This window comes from Peromyscus maniculatus, chromosome 7, assembly GCF_049852395.1.
Source record: "Peromyscus maniculatus bairdii isolate BWxNUB_F1_BW_parent chromosome 7, HU_Pman_BW_mat_3.1, whole genome shotgun sequence".
NCBI classification, from domain to species: domain Eukaryota; kingdom Metazoa; phylum Chordata; class Mammalia; order Rodentia; family Cricetidae; genus Peromyscus; species Peromyscus maniculatus.
This window is the reverse complement of record NC_134858.1, coordinates 98,709,446-98,735,140: the sequence shown is the minus strand read 5'-3', so window position 1 is coordinate 98,735,140 and position 25,695 is coordinate 98,709,446. Positions and strand designations below refer to the sequence as shown.

General features: G+C 44.4%; 1 protein-coding gene across 1 annotated transcript in view; it reads left to right on the top strand.

Moving 5' to 3' along the window:
* Pccb (propionyl-CoA carboxylase subunit beta) overlaps positions 1 to 25,695 on the top strand; it is a 67,564-nt gene that overhangs the window by 1,473 nt on the left and 40,396 nt on the right. Inside the window, exons 2-6 of the mRNA XM_042281498.2 lie at positions 1,334 to 1,453; positions 2,010 to 2,078; positions 4,669 to 4,725; positions 8,126 to 8,239; positions 17,724 to 17,834. Coding sequence (XP_042137432.2) covers positions 1,334 to 1,453; positions 2,010 to 2,078; positions 4,669 to 4,725; positions 8,126 to 8,239; positions 17,724 to 17,834 — 471 coding nt within the window. The remainder of the gene's footprint in view (positions 1 to 1,333; positions 1,454 to 2,009; positions 2,079 to 4,668; positions 4,726 to 8,125; positions 8,240 to 17,723; positions 17,835 to 25,695) is intronic.

Below are 25,695 nucleotides of genomic sequence, written 5' to 3'. Positions count from 1 at the left end.
AGTAAGTTTCCTGGGAAAGCCTGTGACCTCTCTCAGGGCTTGTTGCTCAATCCCTCCCAAGAGCATTGGCCCAGCCCCTCCCTCCTGATTCTCTTAGAGAGAGGTCTGGAGAGCCGTTTTTTGGCTGTCAGAGCTAATTTAGTTGGGAGGCCAATTTGTGCTCTTAATTAAGCAAGTTTTTCATTAGTTCCATAAGACAGATTTCCTAGAAGTGGACCAGGAAGTATGAATATTTTAAAATCGATCACTATATGTATCCACAGTTTTAAGTTGCTTTCCCCCAAAGTAAATTTGTTTTCCACAAACTTACTGGCTTTCACTGCTTTCCTAAAATAACTAATTTTAAGGGTTTTGTTTGTTTGTTTACTGTGTATATGTGTATACACAGTAAATGTATACATTCTTGGCACAATGGGCTAAGGACTTTATCGAGAGTTGAGGTTTTGGGTGCCTAAGGAGTGGAGCCTCTTGGTAGATTGAGGGCTTCAACTTCATCTGTAAGAAGTATTAAATTCCGAGATAGGATCTCATACAGCCCCAGTTGGCCTTGAATTTTCTATGCAGCCAACAATGACCTTGAACTTCTGATCCTTCTGCTACCTCCCCAAGCTCTGGGATTATAGGCATTCAGTACTGTATGCAGTCTGTGTGGTACTGGGAATCGAACCTAGGACTTTTGCACATGCTAAGCAAGCTCTCTAATAGCTGAACGGTCTCTCCAGCCATTTTATTTTCTTTCTGTCTTTAAAACAAATGCCCTTCAACCCGAGAAACTCTCCCTTCAAACAAACTCCCCAGCACTCTTTGCCCCCTCCCCCTTTACTCAGCCGCTCCCTGCTATGGCGTCTTTAAGCTGGGATTCCCATTTAGGCTAGAGGAAGAGAAAGCCCTTGTGAAGGTAGAGGAGAACCCAATGGTGCCTTGGTGCAGAGGCTGAGAGCTGGAGGGAGGGGTTGTGTCTGGTTGAAGTGTGCCTGTTTCCTCCCTCCTCCTCCTCCTCCTCCTCCTCCTCCTCCTCCTCCTCCTCCTCCTCCTCCTCCTCCTCCAGATTCCACTGCAATCCAGGGGCAGGCTTTCTTTACCCCCACTTATCCCCACCTGTCCCCCTCCTTTTGATTTACCTTCCACAGGCAGGCAACTCCCGAGTACCCTGTCTACCTTGCTTTCCTGGCCGGAACAAAGTCTATTACTCTCACCCGTCCACTTCGGGCAGGACGGACAGAATGGAGCCTTTCACATTGGGGTAAAGAGGCATTGTGACCCCGGCCTTCCTGCTAACACACCTGCCTTAACTTGGTCTGTGATGACATCACCAACTGCTCTTTTGTTGTAGGGAAAGCTAACTGCCAGGGAGCGGATCAGTCTCCTGCTGGACCCTGGCAGCTTCTTGGAGAGTGACATGTTTGTGGAACACAGATGTGCCGACTTTGGAATGGATGCTGATAAGAATAAGGTATCTTTATTTGTTCCAGTGGTGGTGTGAACACTTTCTGTGGCTTGCTGGCCTTTCCACCAGAGCAAAGAGTCCATATAGCTTTTTTCTCCAGGCATGTGCCACTCTGTCCAACTCTGCTATGTTTCCTTATGTGTTCCTCTCAGAGGAAGTGGCAGTGGTGGCCCTGGGAACCTCATAGTTATATTACCTTTCTTTTAAAATTTTTGTTTATTCATTTTGGTGTGCTGGGGATTAAATCCTGCTTTGGTTTTTAGTTTGAACTTTCCTCAATCCAAACCTTAGAAAATTTGGTGTTTTGTTTGTTTTCCATTAAGGCATGATGCCAACTTCACTATAAAGAAGCACTCAGGCTGGGTGGCGATGGCGTTCACCTTTTAATCCCAGCACTTGAGAGGCAGACGCAGGCAGATCTCTGTGAGGCCAGCCTGGTCTACAGAGCAAGTTCCTGGACAGCCAGAGCTACACAGAGAAACCCTGTCTCAAAAAAATAAACAAAACAACAACAAAGAAGTATTTGGGTTTTTTGACCTTTATTTTTTCATTTCCCTGGTAGTTTCCTGGAGATAGTGTGGTCACTGGACGGGGCCGAATCAATGGAAGATTGGTTTATGTCTTCAGTCAGGTATGTCCTAACTCCAGTACATGAGGCTTTCCTGAAGGTAGAACCAGGAACAAAATATGCGATAGAAAACAATTTGGGGGAATGAAATCTTGCTTATAGTTTGGGGCTGTATGGAGGATCCAGGTGCAACCTGAATGGAAAAAATTGATTCTTAAAAGCACAAGTTGGGGCTGGAGAGATGGTTCAGTGGTTAAGAGCAGTGGCTGCTCTTCAGAGGATCTGAGTTCAATTCCCAGCACCCACATGGTGGCTCACAACCATCTGTAATGAGATCTGGTGCCCTCTTCTGGCCTGCAGGCATACATGTAGGCAGAACACTGTATACATAATAAATCTTAAAAAAAAAAAAAAAGCAGGAGTCCCTGAGCTCTGGGATTTTTTTTTTAAAGTATCCAAATTTGTGAAGTTCCATCAAGAGAGATGTAGTTGGTGTACACTGAGACCCAAGGTGGACCTTGTGGGCAGAATAAACCTATGTTATATCCAAATTGCTTGTTAAAAGATTGCTATTTTATGTGTATGGTTGTTTTGCCTGCAAATATGTCTCTGCACCATGTGTATCCCTGGTGTCTAAGGAGGCCAGAAGAGGGCATCAGAACTCCATGGAACTGGAGTTACAGATGGTTATAAGTACCAGGTTGGTGCTAGGAATCAAACCTGGGTCCTCTGGAAGAGTAGCCAGTTTTCTTAACTGCTGTGCCATCTTTCCAGCCCTGAATGTCCAAATCTTAATCTCCAGAAGCTATGTATTACCTGATAAGGTAGAGAAGAATCAAGGTTCTGATCAAGTGACCTTAGGATAGTATGGCCTGGGTTACCCAGGTGGCCTAATGTAATCACAAGGGTCCTTAGAAAGTGGAATGGAAAAGCTGGGTGGTGGTGGCACACACCTTTAATCCCAGCACTTGGGAGGCAGATACTGAAGGATCTCTGTGAGTTCAAGACCAGCCTGGTCTACAAAATGAGTTCTAGGACAGCCAGAGCTGTTATACAGAGAAACCCTGTCTCAAAAACAGACAAACAAAAAATAAAACAAAACAAAAACCAGAAGAAAGGTGAGAATAATGCAGTGTGAGGAGGACTCCACCTGCTGTGCCAGGCTTTGAAAACAGAGATGAATTCTATGAGAAGAGGAATGGGAGCCATCTCTAGAAGCTTAGGGAAGGCAAACAGGCTGCCCTTGAAGCCTGAGAGGTCACAGACCTGTTGACCTTGGCTGTAGTCCAGTGAGGCCCCTGAGAGGGAACTTCTGCACCACAGAATGTGAGATAATAAAAGTGTGCTGTCTTAAGCCCATGATTTGAGTTAGTGTGTTAGAGCAGCAATAGACACAGGACATTTTGTGTGCTATTTCATAACAGATTTTTCTACTATTGGGTCTGCCAAATGTGGAAGATCACTTTTTCCCCCAATTTTTATGAACTAGCAGGACAAAAATTAATAAAGAAGGTAACATAGAAATGATAGAACAAAGAATGCTACTGTGTTTTCTGGCCATGATGTCTGACTACTTAAAGCCAGTGCAGAAATTCTAATTCGTCGTATTTTTGAGTACCTTCTCTGCTCATGGAGTAAGTGGGGGTGAGGAAGAGATGGCGATGATGAAGACTGGGCTCTCATTCTGAAGATGCCAATTTATAGGTAGCATGGGGCAGAACAGGTGGCCACAGCCAGGTAAGAAAGGCTCCAGGTAATGCTCTGGACTCACAAAGAGGAGTCTTTCCAGTTTGTGGAAATGAGCAGGGAAGATGAGCGTTTGAAAGAGGCTGACGCTGGACTTTGGGTGTAGTGAGCCAGGGTTTTCTTTCTGCTCTCCAGGATCCTAACACAGGCAGTTTTTCTGGGGTGTTTCAGTTTTTCCAGAAAAGTATCCTTCCCTTGGTCATTTGCTGACAGCAAGCTCCATGGAGAGGGGAGGAGCTGGCAGGGCTCGTTCAGTACTCAGGCTTCTAATCTCTGGGTTTCATCCTCACCTTTGCCTTCTTTCAGGCCAGTGGCCTGAGTCTGGATATTCCAGTTTCTTTAGGGGAATAGCCTTTCTCCTCTAAAGGTGCAGACGGCGCTGTTTGCGTTCCTGTAATGCAAGCTTACTCCTGTTTTAATGCCCCCACTTTTTCCTTGGTTCCTCCTTGGTTGCTCCCTCTGCAGGTGTGTGTTTCCAGTTCCTTCCTCCCCTCATGTGGTACCTTGCACTTCCAGTTCCCCTCAGCTAGCCGGCTGCTGTTGTCTTCGTGCTTACAGGATACCCCTAGTGTGACGCTCTCAGACACAGGGATGGGGTGGGCAGGGACTCGGACTGCAGTGTCTGACTGGGGGAATCTGATAACAGGGTTAATCCTGCTTGAGTTATTGCCTCAGAGCTGGGAGTCATTTTTGTAGAGCAAAGACTAAGTCTTTTGCCCCTGATCTTACATAAACTCTAAGATATTAGCTATCCTAGGGAATAATCTATGAATTAGAGTTTTTTTCTGTTTTTCTCAATGCCTGAAATGCCTTTAACAATGGTGAGTTTCCCATTTCTTCCTCCTGGGTCTTCAGCTCTGCCTAGTCATTATATTTTACTTGCTGATTTAATTGTTTTTCTTTTCAGGATTTTACGGTTTTTGGAGGCAGTTTGTCAGGAGCACATGCTCGAAAGATCTGCAAAGTAAGTGTTTGATATTGAAAATACAGCCAGTGCTTCTGTCAGTTTATGTGGCACACACTGAGTGTTCTAGGGGTACAATGAATTGGGCTGGGTTTGAGGAATTGTACATTTGTACAAGGTGCGGTACTGACTAGACAGGAGTCTTAGTTCATTTCTTAAATACTTCTGTACTATCTCCTTGGCCCTGGTCAAGTCTCTACCCACACTTGTTCTGTTTTCTTCTTCTCTCCTTGCCCATCTTTCCTTAGCTCCTGGTCCCCCACCTTCCCCGACCAAGTGCTGGGATTATATGTGTGAACCCATCCTATTGGCAACCCTCACATTTCTCCATGAGAAAATAGCATCTGCAATTACAAGGCTTGAGGGCTGGAGAGATGGCTCAGTGGGTATAAGTACCTGGTGAGAAAACAAAAGGACCTCAGTTCAAATCCCCAGCACTCGCATAAAAGCCGAGCATGATCACATATGCCTGTAATCCCAGCTTTGGGGGAATAGGCAGATTCTTGGCAGCTTGCTGACCAGTGGGCCTAATCAGAACAGCAAGCTTTGGGTTCATGGAGAGATCCTGTCTCAAAAAATAAGATTGAGGGTGATAGGGAAGGACACTTGACATTCTCCTCTGGTCTCTGACTGTGAGGATTGAAAGCATTCAAAAGAATATTGTAATATATGTACTTACTACTATTATTATTTTTTGAGACAGGGTTTCTCTATGAAGTCATGGCTGTCCTGGAACTCGTTCTGTAGACCAGGCTGGCCTCAAACTCAGAGATCCACCTGCCACTCAGAAATTCACCTGCCTCTGCATCCCAAGTTCTGGGATTAGAGGTGTGTGCCACTATGCCTGGCTCATTAATATATGTTCTTATTAATGCATTAAATAATAAGATTTATTAGTGAGTCTCATAACTGGTGTAATTTAAAGGAGGCTTGAGTAAACATATTCCTGGATCTCAGCAACTTTAATGTGACAGAAGCTTCTGGTTTCTATTAACGGCAGAGGCACATGTGTGTGTTCATAAGTGAAGAAAAGTTGGACATTGTCTAGAGCTAATACAAGTGAAAATGTAAACTTTTTCCAACTCAAGTTCAGAGACCACTGTCTTAGGGTTTTTATTGCTGTGAAGAGACACCATGACCACAGCAACTTTTATAAAGGAATGGCAGCTTACCATTTCAGAGGTTCAGTCCACTGTCATCGTGGCAGGGAGCATGGTGGTGTGCAGGCAGACATGGCGCTGGAGGAGTAGCTGAGAGTCCTACATCTTGCAGGCAACAGGAAGTTGACTGACTTAGTGGGCAGTATTCCAAGCATAGGAAACCTCAAAGCCCACCCCCAAAAGTGGCATACTTCCTCCAACAAGGCCATACCCACTCCAACAATGACACACCTCCTAATAGTGTGTCTATAAGATTCCCCTTCCTATAAGATTATGGGGGCCAGTTACATTCAAACTGCCACAACCACCTATCTGTTCACAGCCACCTTGAGATTCTGTGAATCCCAAGAATAGAATTTCAGATCTAGGCAGAGTCCAGGTGTTAAAATGTAAAGAGTAGGACAAAGCTTGTATGATAGTATCTTTTTAAAAAATATTAATTTTAGCCGGGTGGTGGTGGCGCACGCCTTTAATCCCAGCACTCGGGAGGCAGAGCCAGGAGGATCTCTGTGAGTTCGAGGACAGCCTGGGCTACCAAGTGAGTCCCAGGAAAGGCACAAAGCTACGCAGAGAAACCCTGTCTCGAAAAACAAACAAACAAACAAAAAATATATATATATTAATTTTATTTCATGTGCATAAATGTTTGCCTGTATGTGTGCCTGTGTACTGTATGTGCCTGGTTCCTGCAGAGGCCAGAAGAAGGTGTTTCATCCTTTAGAACTGGAGTTAGAGATGGTTGTGAGCCACCATGTGGATGCTAGGAACTGAATCAGGGTCTTTTGCAAGCGTGAATGCTCTTAAGCACTGAGCTATCTTTTAAGCCCCTGCATGAAGGTATTTTAAAAACACTCTAGGGGACTGAGTTTAGAGGTCTGTGATAGATTGCTTGCCTCATGTGAGCAGGCTTTGGAGTCAATTCCTAGTTCTGCTGATGAAGAAACATGGACACAAACAGAACCCCAAATGCCAATCAAATGAGAAAAGCTCACCTGACACAACCTTGATAGATTGAGATGATCTGAGGAGTAATACCAGTGTAGTTGGTGTTTGGAAAATTCTAGATGGTGGAAGCAAACGTGCTATGAAGCTGTCAGGCCCAGGAGGAAAATCTGCCGCAGCGTACTGGCCTCAGGTTATGATGGGGCCAATGTGCACTTGCATAAACAAACCTCCTTCCATTCTGTCTGCCACCGTTGTTTCGGAGGAATCACTGAGAATAAAAGTGAAGAGAGTCGTAGCCCAGGCATGGTGCTCTGAGCCCTAACAATGCACAGTCTGTGGCTTTTGTTAGGTGCCTGGTCCTTCGTCTCCCACAAGGTATCCACAGGTTTTCCAGAAGACACACACAGACACACGCACACACACAGAATGAGTGTGAGGTGTGTTGGCCTGTGTGTGTGGGTACAGCACAACTTTTAGGAGCTGGTTCTTGGGGATCTAACATGGGTCTCACCATATTACTTTGTGTGCTAAGTGATTTTGTGACTGGCCTGCCTGACTGGGGTGAATGTTCTAAAACAGCAGTTCTCAACCTGTGGGTCACGACTCCTTTGGGGGTCACATATCAGATATCCTGCATATCAGATATTTACATTATGATTCATAACAGTAGCAAAATGAAGTAGCAAGAAATGATTTTATGGTTAGGAGTCAGCACAACCTGAAGAACCATATTAAAGGGTCACAGCATTTGGAAGGTTGAGAACCACTGCTCTAAAGAGACACCTATGCTTCCCTCTTCAGCTATGGGACTCCAAGAAGTGAAAACTTCTCCAGGGATCTCCTGCCCTAGACATCCAGAAGAGCAACTTGTCCCCTGGAGAAAGAGTCACAACCTGTCAGATGACCTTGTAGGAGGGACCAGGAGCTAAATTGGGTCAGGGACCTCACCTTATGGGGCTGTTGAGTTATGTATACCTTTAAGTATTTAAACCCTCCTCATACCAGGACCCCTGAAGATGGCCTTGGTGGGGCATGGATTCTGGATCCCTTTGTCCCTTTTCCTGTGTGGTCACATTGATAAACCCCCTTTTCTGCTTTTCACTATTCATTTGGTCCCGTTAACGGGCTTACTGAGGATGGGTGCTGGGCCTGGCTTGTTGGGGCACAGGCTGTGGCCTCTTAGTGGGGTGACACCGTCACCGACCACGCCATTTCCTTGGCACAACAAAGTGTTTTGTCATTGCTGTTTTGGTAGCCAGAGCAGATGTCCCAGGAGATTTTCTATGCCATTTTAGATCATGGACCAGGCCATGACAGTGGGGGCTCCAGTGATCGGGCTGAATGACTCCGGAGGCGCCCGAATCCAGGAGGGGGTGGAGTCCTTGGCCGGCTACGCGGACATCTTCCTGGTGAGAAACCTATTAATAGGGTGACTTCTGTAAGTGTGTTCTGGTTCCTGTCCCCCCATCGTCCTCTGCCCCATCCGGCCTCTGCAGTGTCACTGCGGGTGGGATGAGGGGCGGATGACAGGCCAGACGGCTACAGAGCCTGTCTTTTTGTTTGATAGAGGGCCAATTGTTGGATAAATAATTAGTTCAAGGTCGTTCATGAGGAGAGAGCACTTGGAAATGTTTTCTTTTTTCTTCCTTTCATTCTCTCTGTCTCTTTTTTTGAAGCAAGAAAGACACGGTAAGGGATGTTAAAGTAAACTGGTTTGCTAGAATTACAATTTTTAAAAAAGTGCTCTTTTTATGTTTTAACATTATTATCCAAAGTTTAAACAATAATACAAAGAAGAAGAAATCTCTTCAAATCAGAGACCCTTGGGAGAACATCGTTCAGATGCCTGCATTATTTGACTGTGAACTGTATTATGAGATGGGAACAGCAGTCTGATAGAGACAAGAGATGGGCAGTTTCCAGTCAGCCCAGGGCTCTCCTCCCCGCTTTAGAATGACAGATGTCCTGTCCTTGGCCACTGTCCTTCATGATCCAGCAGAACATCTGGGTGAAATACTCTGAAGTTGTAAGTGTACATATGTTTCTTGAGAATCTACCCGACTTTTGTATGTCTTAAACATGCTTTTTAATCTTTCCCCTCGAGTCCTGAGGTTAACCCTCTGTGGGGGAACAATAATTCTGTGGTCCTTTGGCCAGTACAGGTGAGGCCTGGAAGGTCTTCCGAGGCCACGTTTTAGAGTTTGGCTGGGTTTTAGGATATCAGCTGGGACATGTTTATGCTTTGGGGCTTGGTTGCCGCTGTTTCAAGAGCCCAGCCTTAGTGAATTTGATATCTGTGGTGCTGAGTGAGTTGCTCAGGACCCCTGTGAGTTCTCACAGGACCTTGCCATTTACTCCTGCTGTGTTGTTAATGTCTGGTAACTCTTTACTGTGATGCAATTTCAGACTTCATGAGGACTTGAAACAGTTTTCTGTCCTGTGTCTTTAACCAGATGTGCTGTCCCCATTCACCGGCTCATTCTCTCCAGCAATGCATATTTACATATTACATTATTTTGAAACATTGGAGGGCAAATTGGTGATATTTTTTCCCTTTAGCTCCGAGTCCTCCATTGTGTATTTCCGGGGAACATTAACCAGAATATAATCGTAAAGGGAGATTTCACCTTGACCTATTATTATCTGTAGTCCTTACCTGGTGGCCGCAGCAAAGCCCTTAGTAGCCCCCTTTTCTTCTCTTTCCCCTTTCTCCCCCTTGCCTTCTCTCCTTTCCTCTCCCCTCCTGCCCTCCCCTGTCCTCCCCTACCTTTTCCTCCCCTCCCTTCTCTTCTCTCCCCTCTCTACCCTTCCCCTCCCCCCTTTCTTCTCCTTTTGTTCCTGACTAGGAACGAATCCAATTGTTATACCTCTTTAACCTTCTTTCTTTAAAGGTGCTGGGATGGAAGTTGGGTCATCAGGCTGGACAGTGAATGCCTTTATCCGCCCCCAGACATCTTTCTAGATCTCCCCACTCCCCTCTGCCCTCCTTTTTAAAAGACAGATCTTTCTATGTAGTTCATACTTGCCTGGCTGTAGACCCCCCTGTGTCTGCTGAGGTTCCAGGCATAGCCGCCATGCCCAGCTGTAGGCTGCCCCCCACTTTGCGTTTAGTTGAGTTGGGCCATTTCAGTTCACTTTAATTTTCACCATATTTTATTTTTCTAAAAAACTTGACCTTCATTATTTGTTTGTTTGTTTGTTTATGTATTTATTTGAGAAAGGCCTCTTTCTGTGTAGCCCTCACTGTCCTGGAACTCACTCTGTAGACCAGGCTGGCCTCAGAGATCCATCTGCCTCTGCCTCCCAAATGCTGGGATTAAAGGCGTGTGCTGCCACCAATACCCGGCCTTAACTTTTAATTTTTATTTTAGACATATGGGTGTTTTGCCTGCATGTATGTTTGTGTACCATGTGTGCACCCGGTGCCTGTGGAGGCCAGAAGAGGATGTTGGATCTCCTGGGTCTAGAATTACAGATGGTTGTAAATTGTCATGTGGGTGCTGGGGATCAAACTTGGGTCCTTTGGAGGAGCAACCGATTCTCTTAAGCACTGAACCATCTCTTCAGCCTCTTTCTAATTTTAAAGTGTCTTTTTCTTAGTGGTTATCTTGGGGCAGGGGGATTATAATCAACATCTTGACTGGTTGGGATGAAAGGAAGTTAGCTTCACCACTGTGAGGACACGCTGCTTCTGTATGTCTCCATCATGGCAGATCACATCTTTGTGTGTGTTGTCTATGTTGAGAGATTGAAAAGACAAATGCACAGAACAATTACAGACTGCAGGAATGCTAGGTCACATGAAGCATGGCATTGCCGTCTCGTCTCTACCTAGGAAGTTATGTTTACCAGTGCGTGTTTTCCCATAGCTTCATGTAGCTGTCTAGTGTTGTTTTAGTTCAGACTGAAGAACTATGTCATGTGTTTCTCGTATGATGTCTCAGCTGCCAGTGAGCTCCTCAGCCTTTGTTATCTGGAAATGTCTTACTCTTCCTTGAGGTTTGGCTTTGCTGGATGTTGACTTCTTGGCTGACAGGTTTTTCTTCAGACACTTGAACTGTGTCCCGCTGCCTTCTGGGCTTGACTGTTTACCTTACTGGTGTACCTCGTCAAAGGGAGCTGTGCTGTCCTGCTGCTTTCTGCTTCCTTCCTGCTCTGGATCTTTATAGTTTGACTATGATGGGTTTCAGTAGGATGTCTTTGAGTTCATCCTTCTTTGGAGTTTGTTGAGCTTGGATGTGAACATTTGTGTCCTCCATCCAATCTCGGAAGTTTTGGTTCATATTTCTTCAGATATTTGACTGAATCCTTTCTGTTTCTCCTGGGTTCCCGTGGTATGTATGTTGATGCTTGAAGATTTCCCACAGTTCCCTGAGGCTTTGTTCATGTTTTCATTTTCTCAACATGGGTGACTTTTAGTGGTTTTATATTCAGGTTCCCTGATCCATTGATTTCTGTGATTAAATCTGCTACAGAACCAACTAATGAGTGTTTCATTTTTTCTTTAGAATTTCTACTTATTTGTTTTAAAATTTCTGTTCATGCTATTCTTATTTTTTCCAGTGTTTTCCTGATTCCTTACATTCTTTTTCCATGTTTTTTATTATTATTTAGTTCATCGAACATTTTAGGACAGCTGCTGTAGCATCTATGACTAATTCCATGTGTGGGTTTCCTCATCTTTGTTTTCTGTCAGATTCTTTACTTTTTCCTAAGAATGGCTGCCCCTGTTTACTTGTTTTATGATGTGTAATTTGTTGTTGAATAGTAGAAATCAGAGTATTCTGTCTGGCAACATGCTTTTGTTTTTCTCCTTTGAGGCAGGGTCTCATGTAGTTCAGGCTAGCATTGAACTTACTATGTAGCTGAGGATGGCTTTGAACCTTCTGCCTCCCAAGTGCTGGATGATAGGCATGCATGGTCTTAGTTAGGGTTTCAATTGCTGTGAAGAGACACCATGACCACAGCGACTCTTATAAAGGTAAACCATTTAATTAGGGTGGCTCACTTACAGTTCAGAGGTTTATTAGTCCATTATCATCATGATAATGGTGCTAGAGACATGGGGCTGAGCTGAGAGTCCTTACATTCTCCCCCCCCCCCCCCCCCCGGAGTTGAGGACCAAACCCAGGGCCTTGCACTTGCTAGGCAAGCACTCTACCACTGAGCTAAATCCCCAACCCCAAGAATCCTTACATTCTTGACCCAGAGGCAACAGGAAATGGTCTATCTTACTGGGTATGGCTTTAGCATATATGAGACCTCAAAGCCCACCTCCACAGTGACTCACTTCCTCCAACAAGACCATACCCACTCCAACAAGGCTATACATCCTAATAGTGCCACTCCCTTTGGGGCCCATTTTCTTTCTAACCATCACAACCACCATGCCTAGTTTTCTGGTAACTTACAAATTGGGTTCTTTCAGTCTTCAGGGACTACTGATCTTTACTAGTTGAGTGTGGGATCTGTCTGTGACTTTCCTAAGCTATTTTTGTAAAATGCACATTGCTCTGTGGTTGTGGTGTTAACTTTTCTCAGTGCCGTAACAGATTACCTGACAAAGGCACCTTGGAAGGGAGGGTTTGTTGGCTCAAAGTTTCAGGGTGTGGTCTGTCGTGAGGAGGACGAGCTGGCTGGACACTTGCTGTCTGCAGTCAAGAAGCAGAAAGAATGAAAGCTGCTGCTCACACCCTTCTGCTGTGTTGTTTAATTCAGCCCAGGATGCCAGCCCATCTGAGGGTGCCTGTATTTAAAGTGGGTTCCCACTTCAACCCAGCCAGGAACTCCCTCTCATGCATGTCCACAGTTTGCCTCCTACAAGATTCTGGTGGCGCACGCCTTTAATCTCAACACTGGGGAGGCAGAGGCAGGCCGATTGCTGTGAGTTCAGGGCCAACCTGGTCTACAAAGCGAGTTCCAGGATTACCAGGGCTGTTACAGAGAAAAACTGTGTCTTGAAAAAACAAAACAGAAAAGATATTCTTAGGTCTCAAAATGGGCAAGGGTGGGGAACAAACTGCCATTTTCACTTGTCCTGGGCAAACTGAGTCCATCAGAATTTAAAGAGAGGCCACCTCTGGACTGGCCCTGCAGCCTTCAGAAGCAGCAGTCTGAAGTGAAATACAGGTCCTGGCTGGAGATGTGGCACAGTGGTAGAGTGCTTGCTTAGGATGGACTCCAGCACCTCAGAACAGAAACACAGCCCTGGCTTGAGGATGTGGTCTTTGTCGCCCGTCCTTTAGTGCCAGCCAACCACAGTAGGTATATGGGTTGTCGTATCATGGTTATTTGTTATGGCTGGGGGAAGGTAGCAGCTCATCACGTGAAATTTACCTGCTTCTTCCTTCTTGATCCTTCGAGTGTTGGACTAGACTCCAGAGTTCCAAAATAGTCGCTTCCAACAGTCCTGTGACTGAAGTCGTTTTGTTCAGTTTCCTAAAGCTTTCTCTTCTGTTGTCTATACTTGCTGTGTCCTGTTGGTGTGTGACCTGTGGTCTGTGTCTTGTGTCCTGTTGGTCTGTGACCTGTTGGTTAGTCTGTGTCATTTCTGGCTAGTTGGATCACTTGAGCCATGAGTTTGAGGCTAGTCTAGGGCACATAGTGAGATCTATCTAAAAAGCAAACCATTTCATACCAAGAGAACCATATCCCAAGCTCCTATTTTGAATATTTTTTAGTGTACTTTTAAAATTTCTTCATGTTTCTTTCTTTTCGTCTTGGGGTGGAGGGTGGGGAGCAAGGCCTTGTTAAATTGTCGAGGTTGGCTTCAAACTCCTAATCTTCCTGTCTCAGCTTCCAGAATTCTGGGATTACAGGCATGCTCTACTATGCCTGCCTATTTTTTTTAAACTGTATTTTAAAAAAAAAAAACTTTTTTTTTTTTTTTTATTTATTTTATTTTGTATACAGAGTTCTGCCTGTGTGTCAGATCTCATTACAGATGGTTGTAAGCCACCATGTGGGTGCTGGGAATTGAACTCGGGACCTCTGGAAGAGCAGCTGGTGCTCTTAACCGCTGAGCCATCTCTCCAGCCCCAAAAAACTTTATTAAAAGATAAGAGCCGGGCAGTGGTGGCTCACATTGTAGATGAATTACTAACCAGTCTTATTAAATAAAAAAACACAGAGCCAGATGTAGCTAGAGTTTTCCTGCCTTGCCCACAGTCAGGACAAATCTCTGTCACCCGCCAGCCCCACAGCCTCTCAGACCCAACCAAGTAAACACAGAGACTTATATTGCATACAAACTGTATGGCTGTGGCAGGCTTCTTGCTAACTGTTCTTATATCTTAAATTAATCCATTTCTATAAATCTATACCTTGCCACGTGGCTTACTGGCATCTTCACATGCTGCTTGTCATGGTGGCGGCTGGCAGTGACTCCTTCCGCCTTCCTGTTCTTTTTTTTTCCTCCTCTCTGTTAGTCCCGCCTATACTTCCTGCCTAGCCACTGGCTAATCAGTGTTTTATTTATTGACCAATCAGAGTAATTTGACATACAGACCATCCCACAGCAGCCAGAAATTGGAGTTAAAGCCTGAGAGAGATCAGAGGAATAGGAAAAGCCACAAGCTAACCTCACCTCACTGACTCCTCAGTCTCCAAAGAGACCTACTTCCTGTATACATTACCTATATGCCTTTCTGTTCTGCTATCTCATTTGCTGTCTCTCCAGCTACATCACTTTCTCTTCCTGCCCAGCTCTGTCACTTCCTGTCTGTCTGTACAGACCTCCAGACCTCTGTGGTTAGTGCTGGGATTAAAGGCATGTGTCACCACACTTGGCTCTGTTCCCCGAAGTGGCCTTGAACTCACAGAGATCCAGATAGATCCCTGCTTCCCAAGTGATAGGATTAAAGGTGTATGCTACCATTGCCTGACTTCTATGTTTACTTATTGTGGCTGGCTTTTTCCTCTGATCCTCAGTTAAATTTTATTGGGGGATGCAGTATATTGGGGGACACAATACATCACCACAGCACACTTTTAATCCCAACACTCAGAGGCAGGTGGATCTCTTATGAGTTTGAGGCCAGCCTGCTCTACATAGTGAGTTCCAGGACAGCCAGGACTACACTGAGAAACCCTGTCTCAAAAAAAAAAAAAAAAAAAAAAAACCAAAAACAAAAAAAATATAAGTAAGCATACAAAATAATAGTTGTTTCTCCTCCTTCCCCCTACCTCAGGCTTGACATGGCCTTATGTAGCTTAGGCTAGCTTAGAACTCCTGAACCTCTTGCTTTTATCTCCCAAGTACCACACTAGCTTAAAATATTTTCCTACATGTAGATCATTTTATTTTGCTTACATTAATCTCCACTACATTGTAACTGCTTTTTTTTTTTTTTGGTTTTTTTTTTTTTTTGAGTGTTCAATGATTCCTTCTAGGTTGTACTAAGTATCTCAACACAATCTCTTTAAAAAATCATTACATTTATTTATATGTGTGTGTGTGAGAGTGTGCGCACATGAAGGTCAGAGGACAGCCTATGGGAGTGACTTCTGCATGTTCTGTATGTCCATCGTGGGGTCCTGAGGATGGAGTTCAAATAGACAACTTCATGGCTAGTGCCTTTACTCACTGAGCCATCTCGCCAGCCCTCATCAGAATCCGTTTCAAATTAATAGTGGGAAGACAGTGACTTTGCTTCAATATACCTCTCTTTGCTCCTGTGTGTGTGTGTGTGTGTGTGTGTGTGTGTGTGTGTATGTGTGTGTGTGAAGTTATGAGCCCAAATGCAGTGTTATAATTATTACTTTATTTGTTCTTTATTTTTCAAACAATTATTTTTAAGGCTATGTGTGTCTAAGTCTGCCATATGTATACAGGTGCCTGTGGAGGCCAGAAGATGGTGTAGTGTAGCAGGCTTTCTTTGGATCGCCAGCCCACAAACAACGACACAGACTTCTTATTAACTATGAAAGCTTGGCCATTAGCTTAGGCTTGTTCCTGTAGCGCTTTTTTTTTTTTTTTTTTTTTTTTTTTTGGTTTTTTTGAGACAGGGTTTCTCTGTATAGCTTTGCGCCTTTTTCCTGGAACTCACTTGGTAGCCCAGGCTGGCCTCAAACTCACAGAGATCCGCCTGCCTCTGCCTCCCGAGTGCTGGGATTAAAGGCGTGCACCACCACCGCCCGGCTCTTAACCTTCTTTTATTAATCTATGGTCTGCAGAGAGGCTCGGTTACCTCTACTCTGTAGTGTATGTCTGACCTCTTCAGTGTCTCCCTGGTATCTTCTGCATTTCTAGATTTCTTCTCTTCCTTTCTCTCCCCAGAAATCCTGCCTATCCTCTCCTGCCTAGCTATTGGCAGTTCAGCTTTTTATTACACCAATCACAGCAGCATATCTCCACATAGTGTACAAATATCCCACAACAGTGGAGGATCCCCAGGAGCTGGAGTTATAGGCTGTTGAAAGTCTCCTTATGTAGGTACCATGATCTGAATTCAGCAAATGCTCTTAACTGCTGAGCCATTGCTCCAGTCCCAAATTAAGAAAATAATTTTATTCAATATTTTATTTATTTTTGTGTATGTCTGTACAGTTGTACATCTCCATGGCAACCTGTGGAGGTCAGAATACAGCCCCATCTTGTTTTGAGACAGGGTGTCTTGTTCCTCCCTCCTGTGTATTTCAAGGTAGCTGGCCCATGAGCTTGTGGGAATCCCCCTGCCTCTGCCTCCCATCTTGCTGTAGAAGTGCTGGGACCACAGACGTTGAAGCAGTTCCATCTGGCTTTGGGTCCTGGAAATCTGAGCTCTGGTTCTCATGTTTGCAGTTACCCACTGGGCAATCTCCCCAGCCACCAGCATTTGGTTTCTAATCACAGGCTAACTGTTTCTGGTTTTTTATGATCTCAATTGCTTCTTGACGATTTGGGTTGCTGTCTCTTGTTACTTCCTTTCCCCTCAAGCATCATCCTGTGCTGGTATGGTGCTAGGGGAAGCCTTAATTAAAAATGCTAGACTCTCAGCTGTCTTAATTTTGTTTAGTGTTTAGCTTTTTCTCCTCCCTTATTTCTCTTGGATAGATAGGAAACAGGGTCTTTCAATGTAACTCAGACGAGCCTTGGACTCACTATGTAGCTCAGGCTGTTCATGACCTAGAACTTGTAACATAATCCTCCTGCCTCAGCTTCCCAAGTGCTGGGGTTAAAAGCATGAGCCACCATTCCTGGTTTGCTCAGCAGTTTCTTTTATGCATAAACATTTTGTTCACAGGTAGTTCATGTTTTGGATACTTGTTTTTGATAACTTCTTCTAGTTTTATAGTTATTTTTAAGGGATTTTCCAAACTGGGTTCTGTTGTAGCTAGAAGTCCATCTACTTACCTGTTATTTTTGCTGAGTAGAGATGACTTCTGTGTTGTGACAAGCTGTATTGTAGCTCATGGTTTAGGACTTGAGGCTTTTATCTCTTCATAACACCTTTGTCCTCGTCACCACCAACAAGCCTTGTCTGAGGAGGAGAGATACTGAAGATCACTTAAGAGACACCTGCCTTTGTAGCTTTGTTTCTACAGACCCAACATGACTTCTGGGTGCTCAGCATAGAGGCCAGGGCTACTCACAGGGCGAGTGCTGGCTGCTTCTCCCTGGTGACTCTGTGCACACTGGGTGCTGGGCCTGAGGAGAAGTGGGGCCTATAGCACACATCCTGGTGGACACTTTGAATCACCCTTTGTTTCAGAAAGTGACACATTAACCATCCATGATGGGGACAAATTGCACACATAATTTTGGAAGCACTTTCCTGATTAGATCTTTTGCCTCCTGCATGGAGATATCTGTGGAAGCAAATCAAAACTCGGCTTTATTGTTGGCGCTCTCTTCCTGCAGATAACTTGATGAGTACTTCTGTAACCAAGTGCTTTGCCTTTCTGTGTTGGCAGAGGAATGTCACCGCATCCGGAGTCATCCCTCAGATTTCTCTGATCATGGGCCCATGTGCTGGTGGGGCCGTCTACTCCCCTGCCCTAACAGACTTCACATTCATGGTTAAGGTAAGAAAGCTGTGCCTGTTTCTGGTGCTCCGAGAGTCCTGCAGCTCCCATCTGCAATAAACCTAATGCCTGACCCAGATCTAGGTCCTTATCTGCATTCTCATTGGTGTTTGGTGGAGCGGAGATAAGCTCTGAGTGGAGGGAAGGCTTGGCACAGGATCTGTAGTGTTTGAGGAAGGTGCTTGTGGACTCTGTGGTTTTACTTGTGATCTGAATTGCAAATGGGTTCACATAATCAGAAGATCCCTGTCCTTTGCCCAGACCGATGGCTGTTTACTACGACTAGGGATCCCTTGGGAGGGTCTGCTGTGGTCCGCTTCATTGGCAAGTGGCTCCCTATGGCCCTGTGTTTCTTTCTCACTTCTTGGCCTGTTTGTAATGGTAATGGAAAAATTTGATCTCCAGCTTCAGTCTGAGAGGTGTATGTCAACATGTCTCCTGGCTTTATTATAAGGGGATTTTAAATGATTTTTATTATTTATTTATTTGGGTTTTTTGAGGTAAGGCTTCACTGTGTAGCCCTGACTGTCCTGGAATATTGCTGGGATCAAAGGTGTGTGTTATTACACGCGGCATGATTTTTACTTTATTTTACTTTTTGAGGTTAATTTTTGAGACAGGGTCTTACTGTGCCATCTTGGCTGGTCTGGAACTCACCATGTAGACCAAGCTGGCCTGGAACTCACAGAGATCAGCCTGCCTCTGCCTCCTGAGTGCTGGGACTAAAGGTATGTACCACCATGCCCAGATAAAAAAAAATTTTTTTTTTTTTTTTTTTTGAGACAGGGTTTCTCTGTGTAGCCCTGGCTATCCTGGAACTCAATTTGTAGACCAGGCTGGCCTCAAACTCAGAGATCCACCTGCCTCTGTTGGGATTAAAGGTGTGTGCCACTACCACTTGGCTGTGATAAATTGTTTTTAGATGAAATCCTCTTGAAATTATATGTGGGTAACTATCCTAAATCTGATTGTTAAGATAGAACTGTTAAGATTATTAAGATAGGTTGATTTTTTTTTTTTTCCCGAGACAGGGTTTCTCTGTGTAGCTTTGTGCCTTTCCTGGAACTCACTTGGTAGTCCAGGCTGGCCTCGAACTCAAATGATCCACCTGGCTCTGCCTCCCGAGTGCTGGGATGAAAGGCATGCGCCACCACCGCCCGGCTTGATTTTGTTTTTTAATGTTCAAAAGATGAGCAATAAATACCATGGCAGAGAAAGGCTGAGGGGAAAAGTAATGGTAGTTATTTGGTGTGAGGGGACAATTCCAGAGGGAATGTGACTGGGTACATTGTTCTCAAGGGCAGTGTAGCAGTTGGAATCCAAAGTTCCAAATGCGCTCCTCTTGCCCTGCGGTTCTGTTCCTAGTGACAATTGAAAGCATCCTTTTTTTTTTTTCTTTTATTGAAAATAGATTTTAAAAAATACAGTCTACTCTGCTCTGATTTCCCATCCCTCTCCTCCTCCCAGCTCTTCCCTTCATCCCCTCCTGTAGAAGTAACCAACCGTCTTATTAAATAAGAAACACAGAGCCAATACAGAGACGAAAGCCAAGAGGTCAGAGCAATAGCTAAGAGCTAAAAACCTTACCCTTCACTATCACGGTGGTCCTACATCTCCGAAAGAGACCTACTTCCTGTGCCAGTGAATGATTGAAAGCATCTTAATGGGGCTTGGATGTCCGTTGTTCCTCATACAGAAAGCCCTAGGTTGAACTCCTAGCCCTGCATAAATGGGGCTCAGGAGCACATGTATGCCACCCACAGGAGGTAGAGGCAGGAGGATTGAAGTCCAAGGGCATCCTTGGCTACCTAGTGAGTTTGAGGTTAGCCTGGGATCCATAAGACTCTGCTTGAACAACAGCAACAATAAAAAAACACACGATGAAAGGCATAGAAATGCCCAAGAGAAGGGTGAGTTTAGAGGTTTAAGCGCTGACTTTGGCAGTGATGGAGCGATTAGCATGGCTCCTGGGCAAGGGTGGTACGCAAAATTTGTGAAGAATTCTACATTTAAAAACCAGTGACAAAGGACTGAGATGGTTTAGTGGGTAAGAGTACGTGCTGCACAAGAATAAGGGCCTGAGTTCGGATCTCTAACACCCCTATAAATGCTAGGTGGGCCTGTAACTTCAGTGCTGGGTCAAGGGAGGCAGGATCGCTAGCTAGGGGATGGATGGAGGCAGCCTCACTGGAAAAACAGTGAGCTACAGGTTTATGGAAGAAACCCTGTCCCAGCGATAAGGTAGAGAATGATAGAGCTGGGTACCAATGACCTTACTGGCTTCCTCACGTACATATGCATGTATACATGCGTACACCACACACACATGCAATGCATGCATGCACAAATGCACACACACTACTAAGATCACCAAATCTCATGGTTCTTGGAGAAAGTAGAATTCCCTGCCCTTCTCCCACTGAATCTGTGGATACCCATCTGGTGCCTCCTGAGTTTTCTCCTCTTCTTTGCCTTTGTGGGTGGGAGTTTTGAACGAATCCCTCTGGCTAAGACTGTGCTCATCCTCTCCTTATGTGTTGTGCATACTCGTCACAGCCAATGGCTGTCCCTTCTTCTTCCTTTACTATCCCAGCCTCTCTCTTGGTACCAGGTCTTCCCCCCCGAACTTATCTCCAGAATCCTTGTTGTTTCTCCCTCTGGCTGGTGCTCGGATTCTGTCCTCTTCCCAGCCTCCTCTTTCCATAGCAGTTTACCGGTCCCCCATCCACTAAGCCTGATTTTCTCATGGTTTCACTAATTTGTGTCACTGTAAATGCTGCCCCACCCCTTGAGACAGGGTTTCTCTGTGTAGCCCTGGCTGTCCTGGAACTTGCTCTATAGACTAGACTGGCCTCGAACTCACAGAGATCTACCTGCCTCTGCCTGCTGAGTGCTGGAATTAAAGGCATCTACCATCTCGAGGCTTAGGGGATAAGAAGTCTTAAGAAAAAATAAACATTCTATGAATGAAGTATAATGAGGAAAGTCCACAAGTGCTGAGCTATATTACAAGAACCATTTAATTCATAAGTAAGTAGAGCAAAGACCATCAGACAGGAAAAGAATTGAGTTACATGTCTAGATATTCTGAACACTTATGATAAAGAGACAGTTCTAGGGACTGACTCAGTTGGTAAAGTACTTGTTGTGCAGACACAAGGACCTGAGTTTGGATATTCATCACTCATGAAAAGCTGGGCACAGTGCTGATCACTTGTAACCTAGCACTGGGGTGGTAGAGCAAGGTTCCATGGAGTTTGCTGGCCAACCAGACTAGCCAGATCTGCAAACTCCAGTCCAGTTTCAGTGAGATACCCTGTCTAAAAATACAAGGTGCAGAAGCAATCGAGGAAGAAATTCAATGTCAACTTCTGGCTTACAAACCTATGGACTCACGTGTGTGTGTGTGTGTGTGTGTGTGTGTGTGTGTGTGTGTGTGTGTATGTGTGTGTGTGTGTGTGTGTGTGTATGTGTGTGTGTGTGTGTGTGTGTGTGTAGGGTGGGTGCACACACACACACACACACCACACATGTGTGCACACACATATACTACAAGCACATATATAAACATATATACACAGATGATGTTCTATTCAGGGTCACTTCTAATATCAACACAGTACCTGCATGTTAGCTCCAGTCAGTATCCCTCCGCAGTTGGTCTCGGTACTCGCTCTGACCCATGGGACACCATGGTCCTGGTTTTCCTCTGCTGTCCCTTGCCTTATTCCTTTAGTGACTTTATCGGGTCTTTTGACTTCAGATGCTGTCCTCAAATCCTGTGTTCCCCAGGATTCACTCACTTTCATAACAGCTTTCCCTTTTGGACCTTAGTGGATGTCTCACACTTAGCAGGCTTTGATATCTCCTCCCCCATCTGCCCACCCTCCAGGGCTCAGGTCAAACACTGGAACAATAGGGAGGGCTGATGTTTTTCCTTCACATCCTAGCATCCTACTGATGTGACCTGGGGATATGACCCAGAGTATAATCATATTGCATTAGTACTACTTTGCTTTGACCAAAGGTATCATTTCCCACTGGATTATTGTAGAATCCTGGCTGCCTTAAACAAAAGGAATGTCTGCTGGTCAGCCAGTCAAACCACCCTCATCCCCACAACGGCTGTTGGAGCATCCCAGAGATGCTGACCGCTGCCTCCTCGAGGTGCAGCCTCAGCTAGGACTGTTTCAAGTAGTTTGTATGAGGCTTCTTGCTACCATCAACCTTGTTGAACTCTAGATGACCCTGGCCTAACTTAAGTGGGACTGCTGTGATGTGTGCAGATGTCCCTTCTCTGGTTCAGTGGAAACAGGTTGTTGCCTGGGTGACAGGTACCCTCCCAAGCTGTCTCCTCTGATGCTGCAGCCTGAGGTCCAATAAACAGCTTCTCTTAAGTTGTTTCTCCTTACCTTTTAGTGCTGTGGGGAGAGCTGAAAACCCAGTGGTTAAGAGCACTTGCTTCTCTTCCAGAAGACCCTGGTTTGGTTTCTGGCATTCATGTCAGGCAGCTCACAACTGCTTGTGACTCCAGCTCCAGGGAATCCAACACCCTCTTCAGGCTTCTGTGGGTACCTGCACACATGTGGCCTACACACACACACACACAAATGGCAGTTGAATAATTTTTGTAGTCGGTGGTAAAGTAAGGAAGACAGAGCTGTGGGTGCTGAGTGTCAAAGGCTATCGAGTCAGTGGGCAGGCTCTGCTTACTGGAAGAGTTCCAGAGCCTTTAAGGTCAAGGGTCTTAGGCCGGAGGCCCTGAGCTATGACACTGACCAGTGTCAGAGGCTGAGGAATCCCTATTCCTAGGTCTGCTCAAAGGCTGCGATGCCAGCTGCCAAATGCTAAGGAATCCCAACTTCCTCAGCCCACAGGGCTGTTGAACTAAGAGCCCTGTTACTGGAGACCTGCATCAGAGCTGTAAAGGTAGGGTACCACCTGTTGCTGATCCCCCCCCCCACTTCCTTCTTCTGCAGCTTGCTACCGTCACATGCTGAGGGACACTGCAGCAGCAAATGAACAGCCCTTGGGGAGCTTCTCCTTGCCTGCCATGATTTCTATCTGGGCAGAGCAAAAGAACCCAGCCAGCTGATTGGTGACATAATCATCCTTGTCAGAGATCATTTGACTGTAGAGGTGGGGGTTTAGTTCTGGGCTGTTTTCCTTCATTGGCATATACTGTTTTGATTACCATTAAGACAGAATAAGTTTTGAAATCAAGAAGTGTGGGTTGAATGTTGTGACACACACTTAAATTCCAGCACTTGGGAGGCAGGTGGATCTCTGAGTTCGAGGCCAGCCTGTCTACAGAGCGAGTTCTAGGAAAACCAGAGATACACATGAAAAACCCTGTTTTGGAAACGTAAAAAAAAAAAAAAAAAAAAAAAAAAGTGTGGGACCTTAAACTTTGTTCTTGGTCAGGATTGTTTTGTCTATCTGAAGAACTGTGAAGGTTCCATGTCAGTTTTACGATGGGTTTTCTCTTTCCACTTAGCCTCACTGGGGCTTAGTTTGGGGACACATTGACTTTGCATGCTGCTTTTGACAGCATTTACAACTGACCAGAGTGTAGCTTCTAGTGTTGGCTCACACCTGTAATCTTAGAACTCAGGATGCTGAGACAGGAGGATTACTATAACTTCAAGGCCAGCCTGGTCTATATGGTAAGTATTGGACTAGTCAAGGCAAGGTAATGTAACATGAGCCTGTCTCAAAAAAACAAAACAAAACAAAAAGCATGTATAGCTGGAGTTTTCTCCAGTCCTGCTTGGCCTATGGTCAGGACAAATCTCTCTCACCCGCCAGTCCTGCAGCTGCTCAGACCCAACCAAGTAAACACACAGAGACTTCAATTGCTTACAAACTGTATGGCCATGGCAGGCTTCTTGCTAACTGTTCTTATATCTTAAATCAACCCATTTCTATTACCTTATAAGTTGCCACATGACTCATGGCTTACCGGTATCTTAACATCTTCTCATGGTGGCAGCTGGCATCATCTCTCTGCCTCAGCCTTCCTGTTCCCAGAATTCTCTTTTCTGCTTGTCCCGACTATACTTCCTGCCTAGCTACTGGCCAATTAGCATTTTATTTATACAGAGTGGTATCCACAGCACTTCCCCTTTTCTTTTTTTTCAAAAAGGAAGGTTTTAACTTTCACATAGTAAAATTACATATAACAACAATTTTCAAGCAAGAATTACAGTTACAATATCTAGTCTATTTATAATAACTAGTCTATTTGTATTTGGTAAAACTAAAGAAGATATCCTATCTATCCTTTATTTTGAGTCTAAGGTTTCATATCTAACTTATCTCTTATTATAACTAAGGAAATTATTATAACTATGTAGTCTTCAACTACACCAAAGACCCCAGAAGGATATACTATTACTTGAGAAATGGGAAAAGGATGCAAACAACTTTTGGGAGTCTTGTAAGAGTAGACAGAGACAGCTGGCAGCCTGGACAGTTATCCAAAGTTCCTTTGTAAAGTTGGGGCATCTGTCTTTAGCCCACAAGCCTAGAGTCTCTCAGTCACTTCTCTCTATATCCTGTAGAATGTCTGGCAGTTTTCTCTGCGAAGCAGGAACCTGAAGAACCATTTTGCCAAGCAAAGTTCAGTGGTCACCTTCCTATGGGTCCTGCATGTCCAGTTGATCAAGCAGTCCAGGCAAGAACAGTTTCTTGCCCAAATGGCTATTTTTGCCAAGAAGAAGATAAACTCCATATGGAGTATTTTTGATGCCCATCCTCCTCTTTAAAGTAAATCGGTGCTGCCAGGAGCAGACATGTCTCATTCTCCAGAAAGTCTAAATTTTTAAAAATATTTTAAATGCCATATTCTGTAGGTCTTTGAAGTGTTTGAAGATTACCTGTCTATCTGAAATATATCTATGTATACCTAGAAAACTTAACTAACATGCTACAAGTTTGACTATCATAGAAGACTAATTGTTCCATTACAATTTAAATGAGTTACATAAACATAATACCTCAAATGAGAATATATATATATATATATATATATACACACATATATATATATATATACAGTATAACAAAATTAAGTTTAAACTTGTATCAATAAACTAAAATCCATAGCAATGTAAAACATTTTAAACAAGTTGTTACTCTTTAAAAGTAGGTTTATTAATCTACCCTTTCATCCTATCATATCTAAACTATCCCCTTTTCTTCTTAGAAAGAGAGTGCATTTATAATCAACCTGCTTTAAATAAAAATATTGGTTTTTCTCTCTCCCACACGAGAGGGTTCTTCTGATATGGGACACAAGAATCTCTTAACCTTTTTTTTTTTTTTTTCTTAGCATTATGTTTGGGTTTAGAGAAGGAGTGAGCCAATTCCATCTCCAAAGCCAGTTTGGTATATTTGGGAATTTGGGCATAGCTTCTCTTACTACTTCCTGCTGGAGGGGGGCAATGTATCTTATGGAGACACAAAGAAAATTTTAGGATTATGGAGTAGTCTGTAAGGGTGTATTGTCTGAGCCAGTTGCCTTGAAACTGTTATGGATGTTGGATCATATGCGCCATGGTGTCATCGGAGACCTCTCAGGGGGTCTTGGCTGGTCAAACCTGATGTATCCTAGTCTGGAACAAATCCATAGCCTCTGGCTTTCTGGGGAAACAAAAGCAGAGCCTCCTTACCAAAGCAACACATCCTTAGATCCAAATTTTGAAATCAAGGTATCTTTAAAATATACATATTTGCTTAACCCACAGCTTTTATGATCAAATGTTTTCCTGCAGTTAAGAATCCCAAAGACATCACAATGCAGATTCTCTGTGATATCCATCTTTACGTGGCTTATTTTTTATACTACCTTTACTGTCTC